The 24102-nt window shown below is 39.9% G+C and overlaps 1 protein-coding gene across 20 annotated transcripts in view; it reads left to right on the forward strand.

Moving 5' to 3' along the window:
* The window catches only part of VAV3 (vav guanine nucleotide exchange factor 3), a 645240-nt gene that overhangs the window by 271783 nt on the left and 349355 nt on the right, over positions 1-24102 (forward strand). For 5 of the 20 annotated variants that reach the window (XM_055584919.1, XM_055584920.1, XM_055584918.1 and 2 more), the window contains one exon: positions 23899-23999. The exons of the other annotated variants lie outside the window; for them this stretch is intronic. In XM_055584919.1, coding sequence (XP_055440894.1) covers positions 23934-23999 — 66 coding nt within the window. In that variant the 5' untranslated portion in view covers positions 23899-23933. The remainder of the gene's footprint in view (positions 1-23898; positions 24000-24102) is intronic. 20 annotated transcript variants of the gene reach the window in all.

The following is a 24102-nucleotide window of genomic DNA, read 5'->3' on the forward strand; positions in this document are numbered from 1 at the left end:
CTGTTACAGCAGATCGTATTATAAGGTCATTTAGAAAAACGGTGTCAATCATGCTACATCTGTTAGCAGTCTTTGTGGTGTAGAGGCTCTGGTCTTTCTGTAACAAGACTGTACTCATCAGCTCTTATGCTCTCCCAGTTTAGAGACTTGTCTTGACAACAGATTGGATGTGGGTCTGATACAGTGTGGCTGCTTCAACGTGAGGGCTTTATAAGGTGTGACATTTCACTGTTTGTGTGGAAAAGAAAACTTCTCACCTCTGTCTATTAATGGTGATGACCTAAAGCCAACTTTTAGATACTGCACTGATGACTTTCTGCCGTTAGCAAAGACATTTTTTGCAGAAGGATGCAGGGAAGATATTAAATTTGCATGCAACAGTGGGCGAGTTTGGGTAGCTTTTATCTCTTCCATAAATTGTAGCTAGTGTGACTTTGTGACTACACTGTATCATATTTTCACTTCATATACCTTGTTCATTTGTAGTGGGTTGCCTCAGTACCTCAGCTTACATACTGTGTAACAAATGGATGTCTATCCGTAGATAAATGTTTGTTTCAATTACTGGAAATATCAAGAGTTGAGTTTTACTTTGTAGTGTGTCCAGAGCAGGTTGAAGTTTCTTGAAAAGTGGAGAAAGTAGGGATAATTTTAATGAGCCACAAATGCCTGCTGATACATAATAAGCATGCTGAAAATGTATGAATCTGTAGAAGAAATAGAAATTTTATGGAGACTGAACTCTTGAAAGACCTAAAGGAGACTCCTGAAGAAATTAGGTTGAAACCAGCCAGGATACCGATCAAAGTAAGCCTTATGTTTTGTGCTTAGCTGTCTGGGAAAAGCCAAAGGAGCCAAGTGAGACTTTTGGTCTGCTTTTATAACCCAACCTCATCTGTTGTTATTAGTTTGGCTTTGGACAAGTTATTTCACCTGTTTAACCACATGTACCTTAGCTAGAAAATGGGAACAGTACGGGTTTTATAGAATGAGCTAAGGATGATGAATTGGAGAAGGAAATGGCAACCCACTCCAGTGTTCTTGCCTGGAGAATCCCAGGGACGGGGGAGCCTGGTGGCCTGCCATCTCTGGGGTCGCACAGAGTTGGACACAGCTGAAGCGACTTAGCAGCAGCAAGGATGATGAAGTAACAGCACAAAGGATCTTGTTGAGCCCAGGTACATCCTACTGCTGCAGAAAGTTCATTTAGTGAACTCTCCTGTCCTCCGAGCCCACACATGGCTCCTTGTTTCTTCAGCCTTCCCTGAACCCTCACCGTGTAGTCATGTCATCAACTGTTAACTGTTCCCATGGCTGAGACACACCGCTCTTATAGCCATCAGCAAATTGTGTTGTGATGATTTGTCCCTGTGTCTCTCTTCCAGTGGGCTGTGCAGTTCTCAAGGAGAGAACTATGCCTTGCTCAGGACTTTCACAAAACTTAAGTGCTAGGAAATGATATGCAGTGTTTGATGGCTGCTTACCTCTGTCAGCTCACCTCTAGGTTCTTTGTCTTAATTTATCTCTGTGACTGCTCTTGACACTCTGTCTTTCTGAGTCCATAGTGAAAGAAATAGATGTCTTTGTAATTCATTTGTTAGAAATAATAATTGGATTGAAAAAAGTTCCCTAGGAAACTTTCCCAACCCCACCATCTAGATGGAATAACCGTTGTATTCCCTGTGCCCTTAGAGAACCATGTACATCCTTCCATCATCTTCATCGTATTACTTGAACTGTCTTAGTGAACTTGTATTTGTTGGTGTATTTTTTTCCCTGATGGATAATAAGCTTCTTGAGGTTAGGCCTTGCACCTCATTCATCTCTGTATCCTCAGTACTCAGAGGGCATTTGACACTTGGACTGAGTGTATCCTTTCTTGGATTGAAATGTTGATATACTAATTTTCTGTTAGGATGAAGAATCTTCCCATTACTAAGGATGGTTTTCAAATTGATCTACACTGTGTAGAACAGCTTAAAAGGTGTTTTGTGTGTGTTTCTTTATTATAGGACGTGTCCAAATGTAACATTCAGTTATTTATATTCATATATAATCAAATGTATGCAACATTTAGTTAGTTTATGGAAGATGTATTTTCTGTAGGTGTATTTTACAGGAAATATATTTTAGATACCGGCAAAATTTGCAGTGCTGTGAAGTATGTGAGTTGTTAAGTATAATAAAACATAATAAGCCAGGAATCAACTGACGATTTCCTATTGCCCTGTAGGGACCTTAGAAGTTGAAATCTTTTTTTAGGAAAAACCATCTTTACATTATTAGTGTAAACTGATGTATTAAATGTACATATAAAGAGATCCCTGTCTACCAGGCTTGTGTATGGGGTTGGCGGGGGAGAACCATAGTTTACTCAGAAGGTCACTGGTGATGGTGGAAACTCATTATTTCTTCAAGGAGTTGATGATAAATATTATTTTCTCATGTTATTTTTTTCTCATATTTATTTTTCCAAAGTTAAATCAGCTTTATTGTTCAAACTTATAGATGAAGAATGCATCTGCTTATAAAAGTTATTTATATTTATGAGGAAAGTGGAGATAAATTGAAATCTCACTACCCAGAGATAGCCATTATTAAATTTATTGATACAAGTATACATGTGTATATATATATATACATGTGTTACATATATATGTGTTCACATGCTCATACCCTCCCACACATATTTTATAAAATGAGGTCATTCTACAGGTATTGAGTTTTATCTGCTTTTTTGCTTTTTTAACTTAATAACATCAGTGATTTTTATCAGTTTTTTCTCAAAACTGTACTGACATTTTTATTCATAAGAGTAATAAAATCTCTTTTATCTAAAAATCACTTGAGATCTTCCCTGTTGGCTCAGTGGTAAAGAATCTGCCTGCCAATGCAGGAGAGAGACACAGGTTTGATCCCCGGTCCAGGAAGATGCCACACAACGTGGAGCAGTAAGCCCATGTACCACAACTGCTGAGCCTGTGCTCTAGAGCCGGCGAGTCACAAGTCCTGAGCCCACGTGCCCGAGAGCCCATGCCTCGCAACAAGAGAAGGATCTGCAGTTAGTAACCTGTGCTCTGCCACCGGAGAGTAGCCTCTGCTCGCCGCAGCTGGAGAAAAGCCCATACAGAAACAAAGACGCAACACAGCCAAAAATAAAAATAAATAAAAATGAAAAAAGAAACACATAATACTTAATAGATTCCAAGTAGGTAAGGGCTTATTTACTCATATTTTTAACTTTTTTTTTCTTTTTAGTGAAAAAAAATCTAAAATGTGGCATTTTAGAAAAAATAGTGATTCTGAAACTTCGGATTTTATTGACCAGTGTGGGAAAATGCTTGGGGACAATTCTCACAAGGAAGGGCTGTGGTATAATTATTGAAAATGTCTTCTGTCACCTTCATTTCATAATAGAGAGGACTGATTCTCACAGCATCAGTGTGGGAAGTGTGTAATTCTGAACGCTAGAAGTACCACCAGGAGAGCTTAGATAAGCAGTTCTGAGGAACCACCATGATTTGCACTTACTGAGCTGTTGTGCAATAAGCAGGATGTGTGCACATGATGTGGGGCACGGGGTCAAATGACGTGACTCGCTGTCCCGTAGGATAAAGGCCTCCAGACATAGCTGGGGCTGCGGGATCTTCATCAGTGTGGCGGCAGCCCCTTCCTGCTGCACCCCCTCCCTTTCCTCAGCTTTCTCAGTTTTCCACACGCCTCCTGCCATCCGTTGTCCACATTGCTGCTACCCCCTCCCTCTTTCTTCTCACATTCGCCTCTCCTTCTTGTTTCTCTACTTTGCCTTCACCCTTTCTCTGCTTTTCCAGTTCGTAGGGCTTCCCGTGCAAAGAGGATCTGATCTTTTAAGACACAGTCCCATTTCCTTATGTTGTTGGTGAAATAGTCAAAGGGATTTATTAATTTAGCGCATTAAACATATATTTATCACTGTGTCTCTCTAGGCAACAGAGATGCACAGACAGCCCCAGCCCCTGCCATGAGAGCTCTCGGTGCTGCGGTGGTGGCTTTGGGTCTTGAGCACGGTGGGGCAGTGGTCACAGCTGCTTCCTGTTCCTTGTGTTATGGCCCTTCGTGTACTGGCTTAAACTTTACTACAGGTTTTAGATTTCTTTGGGTCAGGCTGTTTTTCTCCCTCTATATTTGTTGAGTGGCAAGCACTTGAACAGAGTGAATCTCTCTTCCTGTCTATTTCTGGGGAGGGGCCTTTTGAGGATCTGATCAGTGTTAAGAGTCAAACTTGAAAAAGACATTCTTTCGTCCCATATGGCCTAAATGGTCGACTACGTTGCAAATGCATCAGAGTCCCTCTCTAATACTTAATACAAACAGTGGGTTATACAGTAGATCTGGAAACATGTTATACATAGAATCTGACATTCTTATAAACACAGGTTTTTAGAGATTGTATCCCTGACTAATAACTGAATACCAGCCTTTTTAAAGATAAGATTATAGACACCAAATAGACGCTCATGCCCCCAATACCTCCTCCTCCATTCTAGAATGTTAGGCTGGGGTTCACAGGTTTCTCTGTGGTAGGAGATTTTATACTTAAGGAACTAAAGGACTTTATAGTAGATAAAGATTATGTGGGAGCAAATTTGTGAGCAGATAGCTTAAAGTTTATAAAAGTTTTTTTTCATTGATTAACACTGAACAATAAAAGCAATGCAGTACACTAAATAGACTATATCCAGTGCATCAGACATAAAATTGGTAATATGGGCTGCTGTGCAGTTAATTTGATGAGTGAAGACAGTGGTGGTAATCTTGATGATATTGGAAGAAGTATAGTTTTTGAATGGAGAAAGGGATGGGGTCGCTCTGCATGCTTGTCTTTTTCCAAAGGCCAGTTCTTAAGGACCTCTTCAAATGAAGTCTAAGTCTCTAAGTGGAAAGAGAGCTTTAGCAATTGATTTCTTTTTAATGCTTGATTTATATCCGGTACATTCTGCCAAATGCAGGTTGCCTTCTAAGAGTTTGTAGAAACGGCTGTGTGAGTTGCAGTTCTCTGGCTCTCTGACCTGAACATTATATGCCTGTGCTGTCCAGGTAGAGTCAGAGTCTTGGGTGTGCTGTGGCCATGGGGGAGTGTGAGGCCCCTGCTCTAGCAGGGAGACCCACTTCCTGTCTGGAGTCCCAGGTGAGATGGATCCCCACTGGAGCAAATGCCTGGCATTTCCAATGTCACCTCACTACTCATCTCTCTATGCGATAGCACTTCTCTGCTGAATCACTTTGTGGGTAAATTGCTGTGAGCTTCCTATGCACTATAATGATAGTTTGTATATTTCCATGTGATTCATATTTATCAGATATAAAATTTAACAGTTGTGCAAAAGTCTTATGTAATTCATTTTTGAGCAAATAGGACACATAATCAATGAGATTACTATTTAATGAAATGTAAATAATGTTACTCTTTTATGATCTTTTAGAAGTATACAGCAGTCAGTGAAGTAGGCAAGCGCCTGAAGCTTTCCTTCCTGTGCTGTTAGGGTAATGTAGTTACGAGTAGTGATTTTGAAGCCGTGGTGCCTACCTTTGAACCCTTGCTCTCTACTTACTGTCTGTGTGTCAGCCTTGGACAGGAGTTTAACCTTTATCTGCCTCTGTTTCTTCATCTGTAAGATGGAGGTAGTTAACCCGAAGGATTGATGGGAGGATTGAATGAGTGTGTGTTTGTGTGTGTGTGTGTGTGTGTGTGTGTGTGTACGTACACACACTGATGCTTAGAATAGTGCCTGGCACATAGACCTGTGTAAATGTTAGTTCTACTCATATTATTCCTGTGTTATTTTTACAATGATAGATGATAAGCCATGTGAATGAAATACCTTTATAGGTATAGATAGTATAGGTAGAAAGCAGATGTTAGCTGTGGTTTTCTTTGCTTTTGAGGAAATCATATTGGCTTTAGCTCCCAGCTTGCATCCTGAGGGTAAAACTGAAGGGTCTAAGTCTCTGAAATCTTGAAGCCTTAAGTTCTTACAGTCACTCTGGACCTGTGTTCAAGTACCTGCTTCCCCTGCCTCTCCAGAGCTCTTTTTTTCCTACATGTTTCAAACTGACTGGGTCAACTCAGTCCCTTCCTCTTGATTCCGCCCCCCCACCCCAACCCCTAGGCATTTGGGTTGGTGGTAGCTTTATGGGAGGTTTGGGCTATGGAGGGGGAAAGGCACTTGAATCAGTGGTAAATACATTAAAATAATTTAAATGAAACATCTTCTGTATTGGAACAAACATGACTGTCTTGTGTAGTGGACTGGGCAGCTTCAGGCAACTAGAACACCAGGAATATGAGTTATCTTACATTGAGAGGAGATTTTTGAGAAGGTATATTTGATAACTGTGTTAAATTATGAGTGAATTGTTTGAAATTAAAGATGTCTATCATCACTATTATGTAGTTTGCTGGTAAAACCATGTAGTATTTGACATACGTCATTTAAAAATGTACAGTTAATAGGGAAGCATTTATTGTCCTTAATTTTTAATTATATAAATAATAATGGTCGCCAGTCCAGGTTTGATGCACGATACTGGATGCTTGGGGCTGGTGCACTGGGACGACCCAGAGGGATGGTATGGGGAGGGAGGAGGGAGGAGGGTTCAGGATGGGGAACGCATGTATACCTGTGGCGGATTCATTTCGATATTTGGCAAAACTAACACAATATTGTAAAGTTTAAAAATAAAATAAAATTAAAAAAAAAATGCAACCAGATTTCCCCATCTTCTCCCTCCCCTGTCTTTTTCTTTTCCCCCTTCCCCTTTTCTTGTGGGCTGCTTGACAAGCCAATCACTTTGTTATTCTAAACACTTAATTTCATTATAATAAAATTTCTTACTTGATGAGATTTGTATCAATTTGCTTATAATGAGATTTAAGCTTGTATTAGTTAGGATGTCTGAGAACTTATACTGAAATTTTCTGCAGCCAGGAAAAAAAAAAAACTATCATAAAAGGACGTTTTACTTAATAAATTGGTGCCAGTTTAAATTTGTTTTTTTCTCCTTCTAGTTTTTTTTTTTTCTTTAAGTTCTGCACATTACATTTTTATAATTTTCAAATTCACTCTGCAGTAGGAACTACTGAATGGGATTTTTCTTCAGAATTATCTCTGTGTCAAATTTTCTTTAAAGGAACAAACGCTTAATATACTATTATTTGGAGTGTCGGCTCTAGTGACTATTTCTGCCTAAAATGTTAAGGAACGTCCATATCTGATCAGTTATGGAAAACAGTTTGGCTCTTCACGTGAGCACTGTTGAAGGGCTGAGTCAGCAGCCTTCCACCTGTGTGTCGACTGGCTTTGCTGCTCCTTCCCTTCCTGGGTCTGAGGCCTTCCTATATAGGACCTGATGTGTGTTCTTGGTAAATCGTGATGTGCTGTTCTTGCAGGAGTCAGTCTTGACATTTACCTCATGTGGGAACTTTGTCATTTTGTGATCTTGTTGGGGGATATAATGAAGACTGACACCCACTTAGGGAAAAAAGTGAATATGGTGAATAAGAAGAATGCCATATTTGGCATTTGATGTTTTTAATAAAGATGTTCCAGATAACCTTGCTCAGAAGAACACATGGGTTCTGCAGAAAGAGATTACTGTTAAGCAAACACTTTTATCCTTTGATTTTTATTATAAAGTTGGAGATGAGTACTCCTGGGAAAAATGTTTTTCTAGACATATAAAAGTCAAATTTTAAAAAGCAAACATTTAAAATTTAGTCTAGTAAAATATTAATAGAAAAATTATTTAAAATTTTTTTATAGAATCTTGCAGATGAAGTAAGTTCTAAAATAAATTATAGTGCAAAAAATGAAAATGTTCCATGATAGGATAACTGACAGTATGAACATCTGACTGATAAGTATTATTCGCAAGGTGATGCTAGAGCTTTTAGCAACTTGACCAAGTTTTTTTTTTTTTAAAACTTAAATAAGTTAAGTCAATTTTATCTTAATAAATCTGGAAAAACAAAATGAGGAAAGACTAGGCCAAGAAAAGATTATCTTTGTCTTCTGTAAACTCAAGAGCTTGAGTATCAAATGAAAAGCCTAATACTTGATTTGCAGAAATTCAAGGAAAAAATAATCACTCAGAAAAGAATCTCATGGGATCCTTATAATTTTTAATGAATCCATATTCAGTGCCTTTATTTCATTGTTTATATATGTATAGATGGAGTTTACAGGAAGGTGAAGAGAATAGTAATGATGCTTACATTTCTATAATTCCTTAGGGTTAAGTGCTAGTCCCTGAACTATGAACTCCCTGGGAGAAGGGGCTTGTCTATATTCTCTTCTATTTTGGCATCTATCCTTTTATCAGCCTGTGTCTTTGGCATCAGCCTGTCCTTGATGATGCCTCTCACTTAATGGGCACTCAGTTGGTGCTTCATAGATGAAATGAATTAATGAACTTGGATTTCTCATAGATTATCTCACCTTATACAGCAGACCTACAGGGAAGTATGATTATCCCCATTTTATAAATGGAGAAACCAAGACTCACATGGGTTAAGTGATTGCTTAATAATGATAAATATGTGAAGTCCACACAATCACATAATTGTTGAATACAAGGCCAGGATTTACACCCAGGCCTTTTGTTCCTAGCTCTTACTCCTTTTGGTATCCAGTATTATTACCCTTTGTATACAGTGTGTATTGTGTGTATGAGTGAATGTGTGCATTCCTGTGTATGTATATGTGTGTGTGTGTGTGTGTGTGTGTTGTGTTAGTCTATGTTTGGGAAATAATAATGAATAAAAAGGTCTTCTTACTATACAATATGGTACATTTTATGAAAGATATATGATTAAAGTGATGTAACAAGAGGAAAGAATGACCAGCTCTACCTGGAGTTGCCAGGGAAGCCTTAACACGAGTGTGGTATTGTAAAGAGTGAGGGATGTTCTAGGAAGAGGAAGAAAAATGATGATGTAATTTATTATACAAACAACTTTTTTTAAATGACAGGAACATGGTCAATAATTAAAGCAGGACAATAGGGCTTAAAGATTATCCATAGTAAATCAGGACAGTGGTCCTTTATGGAAATCCCATTTTAGGTAGGGGGAACTACATTTACAAATAACTGTTCAAAAATCATACAATAGCATTTCAATTGGTGTTATATTAAACAAAACAAAACACCCAGTCTACAACTTCCTTTTAGGATTAGGGTGGCAGTGGATAACTGCTGCTGAAGAAAACCTATGAACGTTTACTTAGAAGACAGTTCTAGAATGATGTAGTACAGTCTGTTTAAATTGTGTGACCTAAAAGTATTTTTAAATCTTCGGTAGAAAAAAGGCTAAGTTGGGCGCAGATTTGAGTTTGCAAAAGTTAAGTTCACTGGGAGATTTGACTCAAAGAAGACTAAAGGTATCCAGCTGTGGGAATTAACAACTGGATTAACACATCCATTAATTTTTTTCCTTTTAGATTTTTGTATTGACCTTGGTAATAAAACACTGTTAATTTGATATGGAGTTCAAGAAAGGTGTGGTGAGAAGTGCTGGTGATTGGTTGTAACAGGTTTTCTAAACAGAGCACAAATCTCTTGGATTTAGAGATAATAGAGTTTACTGGGAGGCTAAGAAAAAGGTGGGAAAAAGAAAAGACCAAGGAACATTTTCTGCACCTAATTAAGATGTATTTCTGCTTGGTTAATATTTCCAGAATGAAATACTATATCGAAGCAGTGCTACTTATTGGAAAAAAAAATCACATATGTGCATGCATGTGTGTAAACATACAGATAACATATATAGGTCAGATTTGATCTGACCTGTAATTCAGTTCTTGATAATATTATGATTTTAGTGCAGAGTCTCTGTATTCTTATTTAACTTAGAAAAAGCTATAACTTTATTTTAATAAAAAATTATTGTGAAATCATGGGAAGAGCCAAAATCTGGAGCATAAAGATGTTTCTCTGTCAGGTGATAAAATCAAAAGTGACACAGAGAATTTGAGGATGATGCTAAATTAGAAGGGGTGTGGGTGTATATAGAAGAACAATTAGAGAGGTTAGAAATGTGGGCAGAAATAGAATGTAATTAGGCAAAAAAAAAACAAAAAACAACCCAGTGATCTATATGAGAATAATTTTGTTTCAAGGTTATTCAGTTATTCAGATTTATTCCAAGCTGTTTAGTGTGCAGAAGAAGCCTGCTGAAAGACACTCAGAAAAATGAAAGTGCTGTTATCCTCTGGAGTGAGGGAGGAGGAAGGGGAGTAGGTTGCTTGCTGCTGCTACTGCTGCTAAGTCGCTTCAGTCATATCTGACTCTGTGTGACCCCATAGACGGCAGCCCACCAGGCTCCTCTGTCCCTGGGATTCTCCAGGCAAGAACACTGGAGTGGGTTGCCATTTCCTTCTCCAATGTATGGAAGTGAAAAGTGAAAGGGAAGTTGCTTAGTCGTGTCCGACTCTTTTGCGACACCATGGACTGCAGCAGTCTAGAGCTAAATAAGCTGCTGATCTGAATGGCAGTTTAAACATTTTGGGGGTTAATTTTAGAGAAAATGCCTCTTTTCTGAAGTTGAAATTACTTGGGGAAATGTGTCACCCTTCATTTTAGTTGCACTATAGATGCCTAATTTCAACAAAGTCAGTATGACACTATATGGTTAATAACAGTGTTTTCCATGTTAGTTAATTATGCCAGTAGGTATAATAATGTTGCTAGGATTATACGGGTTTCCCTGGTGGCTCAGACAGTAAAGAATCCGCCTGTAATTCAGGAGACCTGGGTTCAATCTCTGGGTCGAGAAGATCCCATGCAAAAGGGAATGTCTACCCAATCCAGTATTCTTGTCTGGAGAATTCCATGGACTGAAGAGCCTAGTGGGCTAAAGTCCATGGGGCTGCAGAGTCAGACATGATTGAGTGAATAACACACAAAATTATAAAGTGGCCATTAGTCATTATATTTTATATACAGGAATTATATGTACTTTATGTACAGAAATCAGCACAGTTCTTAAATATACTCCTAAAGGTATTTGACCAAAAAAAAGCCTTTGAAAATTTTGAAGTTCACGGACTGACTAGAGCCCAGATAATCTGGTATTTTATAAAATTAGTAATTGTTTCAAATTTAACAATATGGCTTTCCCACTTTGTTGTTAACACAGAGAAATGACAAAGTAGAAAATGAACTGAAAAAAATTAAAAGTATGCTGGAAAAATTAAAATGTTTATCATTCTGATAAGGAGGTCAGGAAAAGTGGGGATCATGGAACATCAGAAAGTTGAGTATCTAAGCTATGGGTGGTGTGTGCCTTGGAGTACCTTGTGCCCCCAGCTTCATGTGAACAGCAAGGGTTTTGAAATGAAAATTGAGACTTGAGCCTGGTAAAATATTAAAAATAATTTTCCATGTGTGAAAGGCAAAATGACGGATGTAGTTTGGATATTCAAATATGGAAATTTTATTGTGGCAGTGAGTCACAAGCTGGAGTCAAGATTCCTGGGAGATATGCAGATGGTACCACTGTATTGGCAGAAAGCGAAGATGAACTAAAGAGCCTCTTGATGAGGGTGAAAGAGGAAAGTGAAAAACCTGGCTTAATATTCAACATTCAAAAAACTAAGATAATGGCATGCAGTCCCATCACTTCATGGTAAATAGAAGGGGAAAAAGTAGAAGCGGTGACGGATTTTCTCTTCTTGGGCTCCAGAATCACTGTGGATGGTGACTGCAGCCATAAAATTAGAAGATGATTGCTTCTTGGAAGGAAAGCTCTGACAAACCTAGAAACAAAGACATTAGTTTGCCAACAAAGGTCCATCTAGTCAAAGCTATGGTTTTTCCAGTAGTCATGTATGATTGTGAGAGGTGGCCTGTAAAAAAGGCTGAGTGCTGTAGAATTGATCCTTTCAAATTGTGGTGCTGGAGAAGACTCTTTAGAGTCCCTTGGACTGCAAGGAGATGAAACCAGTCAATCTTAAAGGAAACACTGAATAATCACTGGAAGCACTGATGCTGAAGTTCCAATATTTTGGCTATGTGTTATGAAGAGCAGACTCATTGGAAAAGACCTTGATGCTGGGAAAGATTGAGGGCAGGAGGAGAAGGAAGCAACAGAGAATGAGATGGTTGGATGGCATCACTGACTCAGTGGACAAGAGTTTGAGCAAACTCTAGGAGATAGTGATGAACAGGGAAGCCTGGTGTGCCGCAATCCATTGGGTTGCAAAGAGTTGGACACAACTTAGGGACTGAACAACAGCATTGTGGCATTGGAAGAACATTTTCAAACTAGATTTGTTAGAGTGTACTTGATATTTCTCTTTTAACAACTTTCACTTGGTAGGTCAGTATAGTCAAAAAAATGTTCAGTTGGCTGTTGAACAATTCAGGGATTGGGATGCTGACCCTCCCTGTAGTCAAAATACATATGTGACTTCTAGTCAGCTCTGTTTACCCAAGGTTCCTCCTTACAGAAGTTTCCTTGTTCTCCTCAGGTATTCCTCTGTGTTTGGGGTTCCTCCCCTCCCTCAGGTTCAACCAGCCATTTATGATGCAGTACTGTAGTTTTTACTATTAAGAAAAAAAAAAAAAATCCCTGTATAAGTGGACCCATGTGCTTCAAACCTGTGTTGTTCAAGGGTCAGCCCGTGATTGAAGTGATCAGTTAGAAATCAGCTTCCCACAGCTTTCCTGAACTGTGTTACCTGGCAGGCACCGTGACTGCTGCTCACGGGCTGGGCTGGCAGCGCCCCACACTGAAGGGCAGGCGGGGCCCCAGGCTGCTGCTCTGACGTCGACCAAGTGTGGATTTGGTCCAGAGCCTTGCATTGTGGGTGCTCCTGCACGGAAAGTTTTCTTACACAGGAAAAAGCACTAACAGGAGTTCCCTGGTGGTCTAGTGGTTAGGATTTGGCAGTTTCATTGCCATGGCCCAAGTTCAATCCCTGGTCACAGCCAAGGGGGGAAAAAATCACAGACATGCCATCTGTTTCTTTTTTAACTTAATAGGTTGTATTTAAGGAAGGTAACTTCAGCTTATTTTCTTGCTTTTGAAAAAATATAGCTGGTAGTACTTTTAGTAATGTAATGCTTTCAGGTACATTTTTGTTGTATTTTTAAAATTCTCATTTTTTTAAAAGTTTTCCCCAAGAATAGGTATGTTTTTGTTTGTTTGTTTTAATTTTAGTTTATCCTGAATACTGGTGCACTGCAGTCAGTGGCTGATATAAAAGTGTGATGTCTGGGATGTGTATTAGGGGGATGTGAACTCTAGGGAACAGTGTGACAGAATTGCCAGCATGGGCAGAGTTGAAGGGAGAAAGTACAAGACTACAGAAGCTGAGATGAATGAGATTTGTAGGAAGACAAAAGCATTTTTGGAAATCATCCACTGTACAGAGCCCATCTTCAGAATCATCCACTGTGCAGAACCCAACTCAGTCTTCCTCTTAGATTTCTTAAAACTTTGGGGGCAAAGGAGGATAAAGGAAGTCCAACAGTTGAAGTGACTGTAATACTTTCCTGTGGAGTAATGTCCTCCTAGGCTTTATTTGGGGCAGTCCCAAGTCTGCTTAAGTTGTAGGGGCCTGTGGTGGTGATGGTTTAGTCGCTAAGTCATGTCCAACTCATGCAACCCCGTGGACTGTAGCTCGCTAGGCTCCTCTGTCCATGGGGTTTCCCAGGCAAGAACACTGGAGTAGGTTGCCATTTCTTTCTCCTGTCTAGGGGCCTGTAGTCAGGTCCTCACCTTGCTGTAGAGCCTCACACCACAAGCAATACGGAGGCCACACTGTGTGGCAGGGAAGAGTCCTGACGGTGCTCGGATCTGGTTCTGTTAATTGTTAGCTGCCAGGATCTTAGATTATTTTGTCTCAATTTCTTATGGACAGAATGGAATACAGTGTTTTCCTCGTAGGACTATATGCACGTATGCATGCTCAGTCTTGTCTGACTCTTTGTGACCCTGTGGACTGTAGCCCGCCAGGTTCCTCTGCCCATGAAATTTCCTAGGCAAGAATACTGAAGTGGCTCACCATTTCCTTCTCCAGGGGATCTTCCTGACCCAGGGATTGAACCTGAGTTTCTTGCATCTCCTGCATTGGCAGGTGGGTTCTTAGCACTGTGCCACCTGGGAAGCCCCCTGCTGTGTATTAACTAAGATTCTTCATGGATGTGCTTTGTGCTACATCTGGGACATATAGTTTTACTCACTGTAGAGTTACATGCATTATTATGAGGCATTGCCATGTTCTTTTGGAGAAATGAGTTCCAAGATCCAGTTGGGATCTGGTCTGGACCGACTTTCCCAGTCTCATTCATCCCTAGTGCTCTCTTGCTTGTACTCGCTGTGGAGGCCATGTGATTTTTATGCATTCCTCCAAGAGGCCAGGCCTTTGCTTCTAACCATACCATTTCTCATGACTTTGTTTTCCTTCTCTGACACTCAATTCTGCCACTTCCTTGGAGGAATGAATCTCAGCTTGCCCCCTTCGTGGAATGGAGCACTTCCCTTGTGCTCTTACTAAGCCAGTGCTTGCCTCTGGACTTAACTACTCGAGGGTTGCAGTACACTTTTTGTGCATTTGTTTCTCTGCTTCACAGGACTGTCTTCTCTTGGAGAGCTGGAGCCGTGGCTCCCAGTTCCCTGACTAGGGACACAGTCTGCTATGTAGGAGACAGAAGGTCATAGTGGTTAGAGGCATGGTCTTTGGAGCCACAACCTGGCTGTGAAATCTTCTCTCTGACTTACTGATCATGGGACGTAGAGCCAATTATTTGAGTCCCTGAGCCTCAGTTGCCGCATCTGTAAACCACAATTCTGACAGTATCCAGTGCAAGGAGTCCAGGGTAGAGTGAGTGAGGAGGGAGAGATGTAGGCTCACTCGCCCTTCCACTCTTTCCTTCCCTGTGGCATCTCCAGCTACTCAGTCCTGCTTTGGCCATGCCAGGGAGCGAGTGGAGAGCTGGGGGCTCCGTGGGGACTTCTCAGTCGTGCTTGGGTGAAGTGTGGAGTGCTCTGAGGTTGCGTCCCAGGTGGTTGGCTGTATGGGGTGGTGCTTGCAGTTAGACGTCCTTGTTTCTGTTGGCATACAGCTTTTTCTTTTCGATCAGACCCACACTAAACTGTGTTCCCATTCTCTTGGATTAATGCGTTCCCAAGGCTCATCTCTAAATGCAGTGCTAATTTGTGTCACCCCAAGACTTTCCCTCATTTATGAATGTTGATTTCATTGAGCACCCACCTCGGCTGCCAGCCTTCTGGGGTAACCCAGTCACAGTGGCTCTCACTTCCTGCTTCACAGGGCGTGGCTTTCGTGGCCGTTCAGCTGAGTCCGTTGCCACTGCCACTCGTACCACAACCACAACTTCCATTCTACTGGTATTGCTATTCCTGCTGCTGCCGCTATGACTGCTCCCACCAATATCAAAATCCTGACTTATACCTACTGTCCCTTTATCGCCTGTGCAGAAGGAAATGCCTATTTTTCTGTACTCATAATAAGGAACCTTGCAAGACAGGCTTCTCTGGAATGCAAACTGGGCCATTCTTTGTGTGCTTCAGGCTAGATGTGTTCCAGGTGAAAATGTGATTGGGGGTTACTGTTTCTCTTTAGAGGCAATAGCATGTACTGCTTTCATTAGCAGGTTAATGGACAATAGTAAAATAGGCTAATTTTGACCTCTGCACATCCCGGCTGTGATTTTCTAGTGCAAAGAATAGAAACACATAAGGAGGATTAAAGATGTTGTTTATTAACCTTTTTGTTTCTGGGTACAAAGACTAATGCTAGGGTTGACAGTAAGCCTTTGAAACTAAAAGTCTAAGTTCCTGCCAAAGGAGAGGGATACAGTGCCTCTTCTGATGAAGACAAGCTGTTGAAAGCAGCAGAGGGTGTGTGTGTGTGTGTGTATGCGTGTGTGTGTGTGTGTGTGTGTGTGTGTTGGTAACAGCTGGCCAGGGACCCTGAAAACTAGTGAGCAGACCACCCCTGAATACACACCATCATCTGGGCTGCAACCCAGATGATGCTTACGAACATAACTGCTTACTAATTTAAAGTCTTAATTTGATTTACATTTATTAAAATCACCAGCTTCTAAAAAGACTTTTGAGGTAATTTAATAATGAAGACATTGATATATTAACATAAGTAAGAGGATATGGTGACAATTTAATGTAAACTTCCATATGAGTTCATTGGTTACCAAGGAATGATGATTATTTATTCTTTTATGCAGATAAAATTGCATCATCATACATTCATCAATTTGTTAAGAAATATGTCCATTATGAAAGTGGGGACCTCTTAGAGTAATGGAAATAAGAACAAAAGTAAACAAATGGGACTTAATTAAAGTTAAAAGCTTCTGCACACCAAAGGAAACTATAAACAAGATTAAAAGACAGCCCTCATAATGGGAGAAAATAATTGCAAATGAAACAACTGACAAAGAATTAACTTCCAAAATATACAAGCAGTTCATGTAGCTCAATACCAGAAAAACGAACAACCCAATCAAAAAAATAGGCCAAAGACCTAAACAGACCAAAGAAGACATGGAGATAGCCAATGAACACATGAAAAGATGCTCAGCATTGATTATTATGAGAGAAGTGCAAATCAAAACCACAATGAGGTATCACCTCACCCCAGTCAGAACGGCCATCATTAAAAAATCTATAAGCAATAAATGCTGGAGAGGATGTGGAGAAAAGGGAACCCTCTTACATTGTTGGTGAGAATGTAGATGGATACAGCCACTGTGGAGAACAGTATGGAGATTCTTTAGAAAACTAGGGATAGAAATATCATATGACTCAGTAATCCCACTACTGGGCATATACCCTGAGAAAACCATAATTGAAAGAGACCCTTGTACCCCAATGTTCATTGCAGCACTTTTTACAATAACTGGGATATGGAAGTAACCTAGGTGTCCATCGACAGGTAAATGGAGACAGAAACTGTCGTACATATATTTAATGAAATATTACTCAGCTAGAAAAAAGAATGCATTTGAGTCAGTACTAATGAGGTGGATGAACCTAGGGCCTACTATACAGAGTGAAGTAAGCCAGAAAGGGAAAGACAAATATTGTATATTAATGCATGTGTATGGAATCTAGCAGAGACATTACTTTGCCCACAAAGGTCTGTCTAGTCAAGGCTATGGTTTTTCCAGTAGTCATGTATGGATGTGAGAGTTGGACTGTGAAGAAGGCTGAGCATCGAAGAATTGATGCTTTTGAACTGTGGTGTTGGAGAAGACTCTTGAGAGTCCCATAGACTGCAAGGAGATCCAACCAGTCCATTCTGAAGGAGATCAGTCCTGGGTGTTCTTTGGAAGGAATGATGCTAAAGCTGAAACTCCAGTACTTTGGCCACCTCATGCGAAGAGTTGACTCATTGGAAAAGACTCTGCTGCTGGGAGGGATTGAGGGTAGGAGGAAAAGGGGATGACAGAGGATGAGATGGCTGGATGGCATCACCGACTTGATGGACGTGAGTTTGGGTGAACTCCGGGAACTGGTGTTGGAGAGGGAGGCCTGGTGTGCTGCGATTCATGGGGTCGCAAAGAGTCAGACACGACTGAGTGACTGAACTGAACTGATGGAATCTAGTAAGACAGTACTGATGAACCTATTTGCAGGGCAGCAGTGGAGATGCAGACATAGAGAACAGTGGGGGAAGGAGAGGGTAGAATGATTTGAGAGAATAGCATGGAAACATATACATTACCATATGTAAAACAGATTGCAAGTGGGAATTTGCTGTGTGACCCAGGGAGCTCAATGCAGAGGTCTGTGACAACCTAGAGGTGGGAGATGAGGTGGAAGGGATAGGATGGGAGATCAGAGGGGGATTCAGGAGGGACATATGTATACCTGTGACTAATTCATACTGATGTACGGCAGAAGCCAACACAACATTGTAAAGCAATTCTCCTCCAATTAAAAAACTGAAATAAAAAAGCTGTGGAGATACATAGATGAAATAAATGTAGTCTATGCTCTCAAAAATGTTTCTCTCATGTATCATTGATTGGGCAAACAGATATAGTCCAGATAGTTATTATCACAGGTGTGAGTCTGATGCTACAGAATATGTAGGATGTACATGTTTTTACAAGTTAGCCCTACACATATGATCTGAATCATTTCAGTGCTTATATATAATCCGTTAAAGTGCCTCATCATGGAGAAAATAAAACAAAAACAAAAACTCTGTAACTTTCAGTGTTCCTAAATTACTATATTTGTGATTAAGCAATTAAAAAACTTATTTTCTAAAAATGAATTGCAGCCTGGCATATAATCAAAACGGAAATAATTAGCTTTTAGTTTACTGAAAATAGGGCAGTCTTAGTTTAGAGATTTGAACACAAAACTGAAGATGTGAAATGGCCCTCCTCCATTTTTGGCCTTCTTCCTGAGTGTCCTTTAGGGTTTTCATTTATCTGTAATAATAGGATCAAGAGGAAAATGGAAGATATTGTGCAGTCCTGAACTGATGCCAAGTGCAGTGTAATTATTTAATAATTATTCAGAACTCATCTGTAAGTATGGTCTTCAAAGAACAATGGGAATGATGCCCCTTCTGTGGGGACCTACTGACTCACGAGCAAAAGGGATAAATAAAGTCCTCATAGAAGTAGAAATTATTCTTCTCTTTTAAAAAAAATTTCCAGAAGATGTAAGATTTAGTTGACCTAATCTTAAAAGACAGATGTAGTGGGAGAGAGGAGAGGATATGGTAAAACGAACAGAAATAGAAAACCCCAATAGGAGAGAAACTTAATTTATTATGGTTTCCCTTCCAGCCTGCCAGTTCTCCAGATGGGGGGGAGTTGGGAGGAGTTAGAATGACAAGGGTACTAGGCAGAGACCTGGCTGAGTCTAAGCTGAGACAGCCCAGAGGGAAAACTCTGCTTTTACCTTAATATTTGTGGATGGGCTTCATTGTGGTCTCTCTTTTGTCTTCAGAACTGTCCATCAGCCTGTTAAGGACCACTCATAATTCAAGTTATGCCAAATGCTCACATTCAGACTTTCCTTCAAATGAGATAATGAGTGTCCCACAAAGAAATGAGACCCTGGAAACGTCTTACTTTATCTGCTGACCTGGCTACTGATGGTTCCTATGAAAATGACAATGTGTCAACATGTCTACATGGTTATGAGGCTGTGTTAGAAATTGTTGACCTTCCCACAAGACACCATTTCTCAGTTGAGATCGAAATAACTCATTTCATAATAAGCTGTGGAGGCTTTTCCTGTTACGCAGCCTCAGTTAACACTAGTCCAATATTGCTAACAGTTTTAGAGAAGTACATGCGTATTTTTTCAGATAAGAAAAAGGGAAGCAATCCTGTTTGCATTTGTATCATTGAAAAGAGTCAAAGTGGTTTCTACGTACATAGAGGAAAAGGAAACCATACACTTTATAAAAAGAGTAGAGGGAAAAGAGAGTCTTGAAGCCTTTTACTGTGAATTTTAGCAGCATGACCTTTAAATGTTTTCTTTCTGTAACATCAGTATCGATAGCATTGAAGTGGTAACAAGAGCCACAAAGGTAAAAAGCAGCTTAGCTTCATCTGTTGTGATAGCTGTTGGTTAGGAAACTGTCTAATCAAGAGAGCTCTGGCCTGATGTATGATTTTCAGGGTGTCTTAGACATGGTTGGTCTTAGCTTCCTCTCTGAGGGTTTTCTGCATCTTTATCGAGTGCTTTTCAACCTGTAGTAAATAAGTAAGCTGTTGATGCGTTTCTGAAGAGAGGGTGAGAGCATCGCAGCCGAAGACCAGGGATTGTATCATTGGAATGTGTCACTTGTCACGGAATATACCTGAGAGAGGGGCTGTGGAATATCTCCATACCAGGACTTTCTAGATGAAAATAAGTTTAATTGACTCAATTCTTGGCACCTGTTTCCTGTTCCCTAATTTGTTAAGTGACCATTTTCAGTGAATCCCTTCTCTGTCTTTGCAGTGCCCAGGATGGAGCTATGATTATGAATCTGAACTCTTTTCTCCTTTACTCTCTCCACTCCACTTATATTCAGTCAATTACCAGGTATTTCCTTTCCATATTACCTTCTAGAGTTGCTTCCCTTTCTGCTTCTACTATTCTAATCCAAATCACTGTGATTTTTTCCTTATGTGAACAGGACACTGTCCTGTTCTTATCTCATCTGCCTCACACAATTTCCCTAATAGAAAACAAAAATAGTTAATTCTCCATACTACACGATGGAGCTAGTATAACATAGCAGTTAAGGATATAGGCTCTGTAGCCAGAATGTCTGGTTTTGAGTTACAACTGTATTACTTTGGCATATACAGTTACATAAACCTGTTTAAACATCTAAGCCTCAGTATATATGAAAGGAAAAAACCTTCCCTGATTGAGTTAATGTGAAGACTAGAAGGTGTAAGCACTTAGCATAGAACTTGGTATATAGCAAACACACAAGAATAACTGAGGATTGCACTCTCGTATGTAAAACCTCGACGTTTCTTCTAGATAAAGCCTGCATCCATTGGGCTTGCTCTGTGAGTCCCAGCTCCTCTGTCCAGCCCTGCTCTCACTGCTCCCCAGAGAGCTGTGTCCATTCTGAACCCCTTCCATTGCCCTCACCAGTCCATTCTTTGTCTTATCTCATATTCATCCCCTTCCTGTGTGTTTACCTGGACATCCTCACACTCTGAGTCTGGCAGGTTCCCTTCCCCTCCCTGAACACTGAGCACTCCTTTCTTTTTGTGACTGACTCCCACTCACCCTGCAGGGTCTCGTGGATCACTTACTCCAGAAAGCTGTCTCTGACACTCCAGGACTCCTGCTGCTGCTGCTGCTAAGTCACTTCAGTCATGTTGGACTCTGTGTGACCCCATAGATGGCAGCCCACCAGGCTCCCCCGTCCCTGGGATTCTCCAGGCAAGAACACTGGAGCGGGTTGCCATTCCCTTCTCCAAAGCATGAAAGTGAAAAGTGAAAGGGAAGTCGCTCAGTCGAGTCAGACTCTTCACGACCCCATGGACTGCAGCCCACCAGGCTCCTCCATCCATGGGATTTTCCAGGCAAGAGTACTGGAGAGGGGTGTCATCACCTTCTCCGCCAGGACTCCTGAGGGACCTCTGAATGACTTCTTCATAGCATTTGCCATGTTGTCATGTAACTACACGTTTCCTTGTTTGTACGCTCTGCCTGATCTCTTTTGGCGGCAGAGTTTGGCTCATACTTGCTTTTTAAAAAAATACTCAGTTCTTGGCAATTTCATTCAATTAATATGTGTTTAATAAATAAGTACCCAACTGGGGGACATTTTATGAAGTTTTATGATACCTAGTACATAAAAGGAACCTCATTAATATGTGTTAAATGATAAAACGCTATTGAAACCTTTTGCCTATCCTTGATTTCTGTAACAATCATGCGTGGATATATTTAATATTTTAAAAATCCTTGAGTTATTTAATTCTGGTTTTAAAAGTCCTCATCCTAAATTCTGAAAAGCCCTAAAGTTCTCTTTTATGGGCTTCAGATGATAAATAATCTGCCTGTAGTGCAGGAGACCTGAGTTTGATCTCAGTGTTGGGAAGATCCCCTGGAGAAGGGAATGGCTAACCCACTCTAGTATTTTTGCCTGGTGAATTCCATGGATTGTAGGAGCCTGGCGGGCTGCAGTGAGTCCATGGAGTCACAAAGAGTCGAACATGACTGAGGGACTAACACTTGTACTAAAAACTTAGCAAAGTTATATAATTTTTGGTTAAACATAAAGTATGGTTATGAAATGAAATAATGAAATGTATTTGTCTTTGCCCGTCATACACCAGGTCTGAAGGCAGAGGTTTTGAGCTGCTAAATACAAAGGACTGTCAGTGTTTCGAAGACCAGTAACATCTCCAAGCATAAAGAAACTCTTGTGTTCACTGGTCTTCAGTGAACTCAAGTTTTTTCTTTCTTAACAGTGTGAGATAAGAGTTGGCTTATTAGGCATGCCACAAAGAAAATGATAGGATTTGTTTACATTAACTCTTCCTGTTGCTGGTGATACATTGCTTAAGCAAAGGGTGGAGTTACAGGTTCATTTGATGTAATTGGCTCATGTAATTTGGGAACAGCCTGACGCTCAGACTTGTTCTCTAAATACCATTTACTATAAAACTTGAAAAGGAACTGTTTGGAGAAGTGGCTGATTATAGAACTTGGGCAGAGAAAACATGAGGTGGGCCTAGGACAGTTTGATATAGTAAAACAAAGACTAATGGAATCATGTCAAAAGGTCACAGAAACCAGTTTGAAGAGACCCCCAGTGGCCAAATTCAGGACAATCGGAACATCCAAAAGAATAATGATCGCAATTAATTATTACACAAGCAAAGATTTCAAAAAAAGGAAGGGAGGAGGGCACGGGAAGTTTGTTTTTCAGTGAGAATACCGGCCAATAAATGTGGAAGGAAAGATAGAATTTTGCTGTCCCAAATGGAATAATTAAAGCAAGGGTTATCAGTGGATGAAAAGTGGTGAAAAATTATTGGGAAAAAGAACAGCCGCATGGTAACAAATTATCGCTCTCAGGATTTATTGATATAAAAGAGAACCTGTACCTTTAGAGTAGATACATGTGGCAGTAACCATCTTAACCAAGTGATCAAGCTTAATGTCAATAATAATGGGTTACCCTAACATTTTGTATCTTTTGATATGATGAAATAGGAAGTTCACTGTATAAAATACTTTTTCCAAAACTGGTTAACTTGTATCTTGATGTAGCTTTGGTTCATAGGAGATATAAGTGATGGGGGAATTAATTCAATGATACCATGAAGAAATAATTAGACACATCCAGAATGTGGGACATTCTATAACATATCTGGGTCTGGACTCTTCTAAAATGAGTATCACGGAAATAAAAAAAAATAAAAAATTTTAGATTAAAAATACTGCAAAAAATAAAATATAATGGATAAAATTGAATTGGACCCTAGACTAGGTGTGTGTTTGGGGAAGCAGTTTAAAAAGACATTGGGTAGGCAATTGATGAAATTTGGATATGGGATGGATATGGAATAATATGGAATTATTGTTAATTTTCTGAGGCCCAAAGTGGTATTATACATATTAAGGAAAGTGTCCTTATTCCTAGCAAATGCATGCAGAGTTATTTATGATTGAAGTGCCATGATGTCTGAACTTATTTTCACATACAAATTTTTATGAATAAATAGAGAAATGGCTGGCACACAAAAGCCCCTATGGCAGTATGTTATAGTTGTTGGGTAAAAGGAATGTTCATTGTACTGTTCTTTAAATTTTTCTTTAGGTTTGAAATAAAAAAAGAAAAAATAAAAAACCAAAAAAACTGGAAAAGGAAAGAGTTCAACATAGGAAAACAAAGCAAAAGTCTGGGATGGGTGGGCTGGCAGGCCCAGCTCTATCCAGGGCTTCTGTGATGACATTAGGGCCTGCTTCCTCCATCCCTCAACTTTGTTCTGCACTTGCACAGAGCCATTAGCAGAAGTGTGATCCTAGTGTTACTAGCCAGTTTGGTGGTAACTGTGAAAATCTCCAGCCGCGATTAATAGAGAAGCTTGTTTTATTCATTTTCAGTATCCCCAGTGTCTGGAACATTGTAGGCATTCAAAAACTGTTGACTGAAAAAGTACATAAATAAAAGGGTGACCAAACTTGATGACTGCCTGGAAATGCAGAGCGTACCGGTGATTTTCTTCAAATCCAGTAAATATTTGTGGAATTGAATTATTTAAGGGGCAAATAAGGTTAAGATTGATTTCAGAAGTCAGGGAAAGTTCTGTTTTTAAATAATCTCTCGTAATGCATTCAGTAATGACTGTATTTCTTTTCTTTTTTGCTTTCAGTAATACTTTTCTGAATTAATGATCAAAGCCCTTGAATGGAGCTCTACTGTAGTTTTTCCAACACGGGGGAAAATTTGAGTTTGGTGCGAAATCTTCAGAGGGTAGCGTGTGCAATTATGCTTTGTTCCTTGGTGAGCTATGAGTTGGGCACTTAATTATGTAAAAAATATTGCAAGAGCACCGTTGCATAATCCCCAAGAGAGT

This window comes from Bubalus kerabau, chromosome 6, assembly GCF_029407905.1.
Source record: "Bubalus kerabau isolate K-KA32 ecotype Philippines breed swamp buffalo chromosome 6, PCC_UOA_SB_1v2, whole genome shotgun sequence".
Classification (NCBI taxonomy): domain Eukaryota; kingdom Metazoa; phylum Chordata; class Mammalia; order Artiodactyla; family Bovidae; genus Bubalus; species Bubalus kerabau.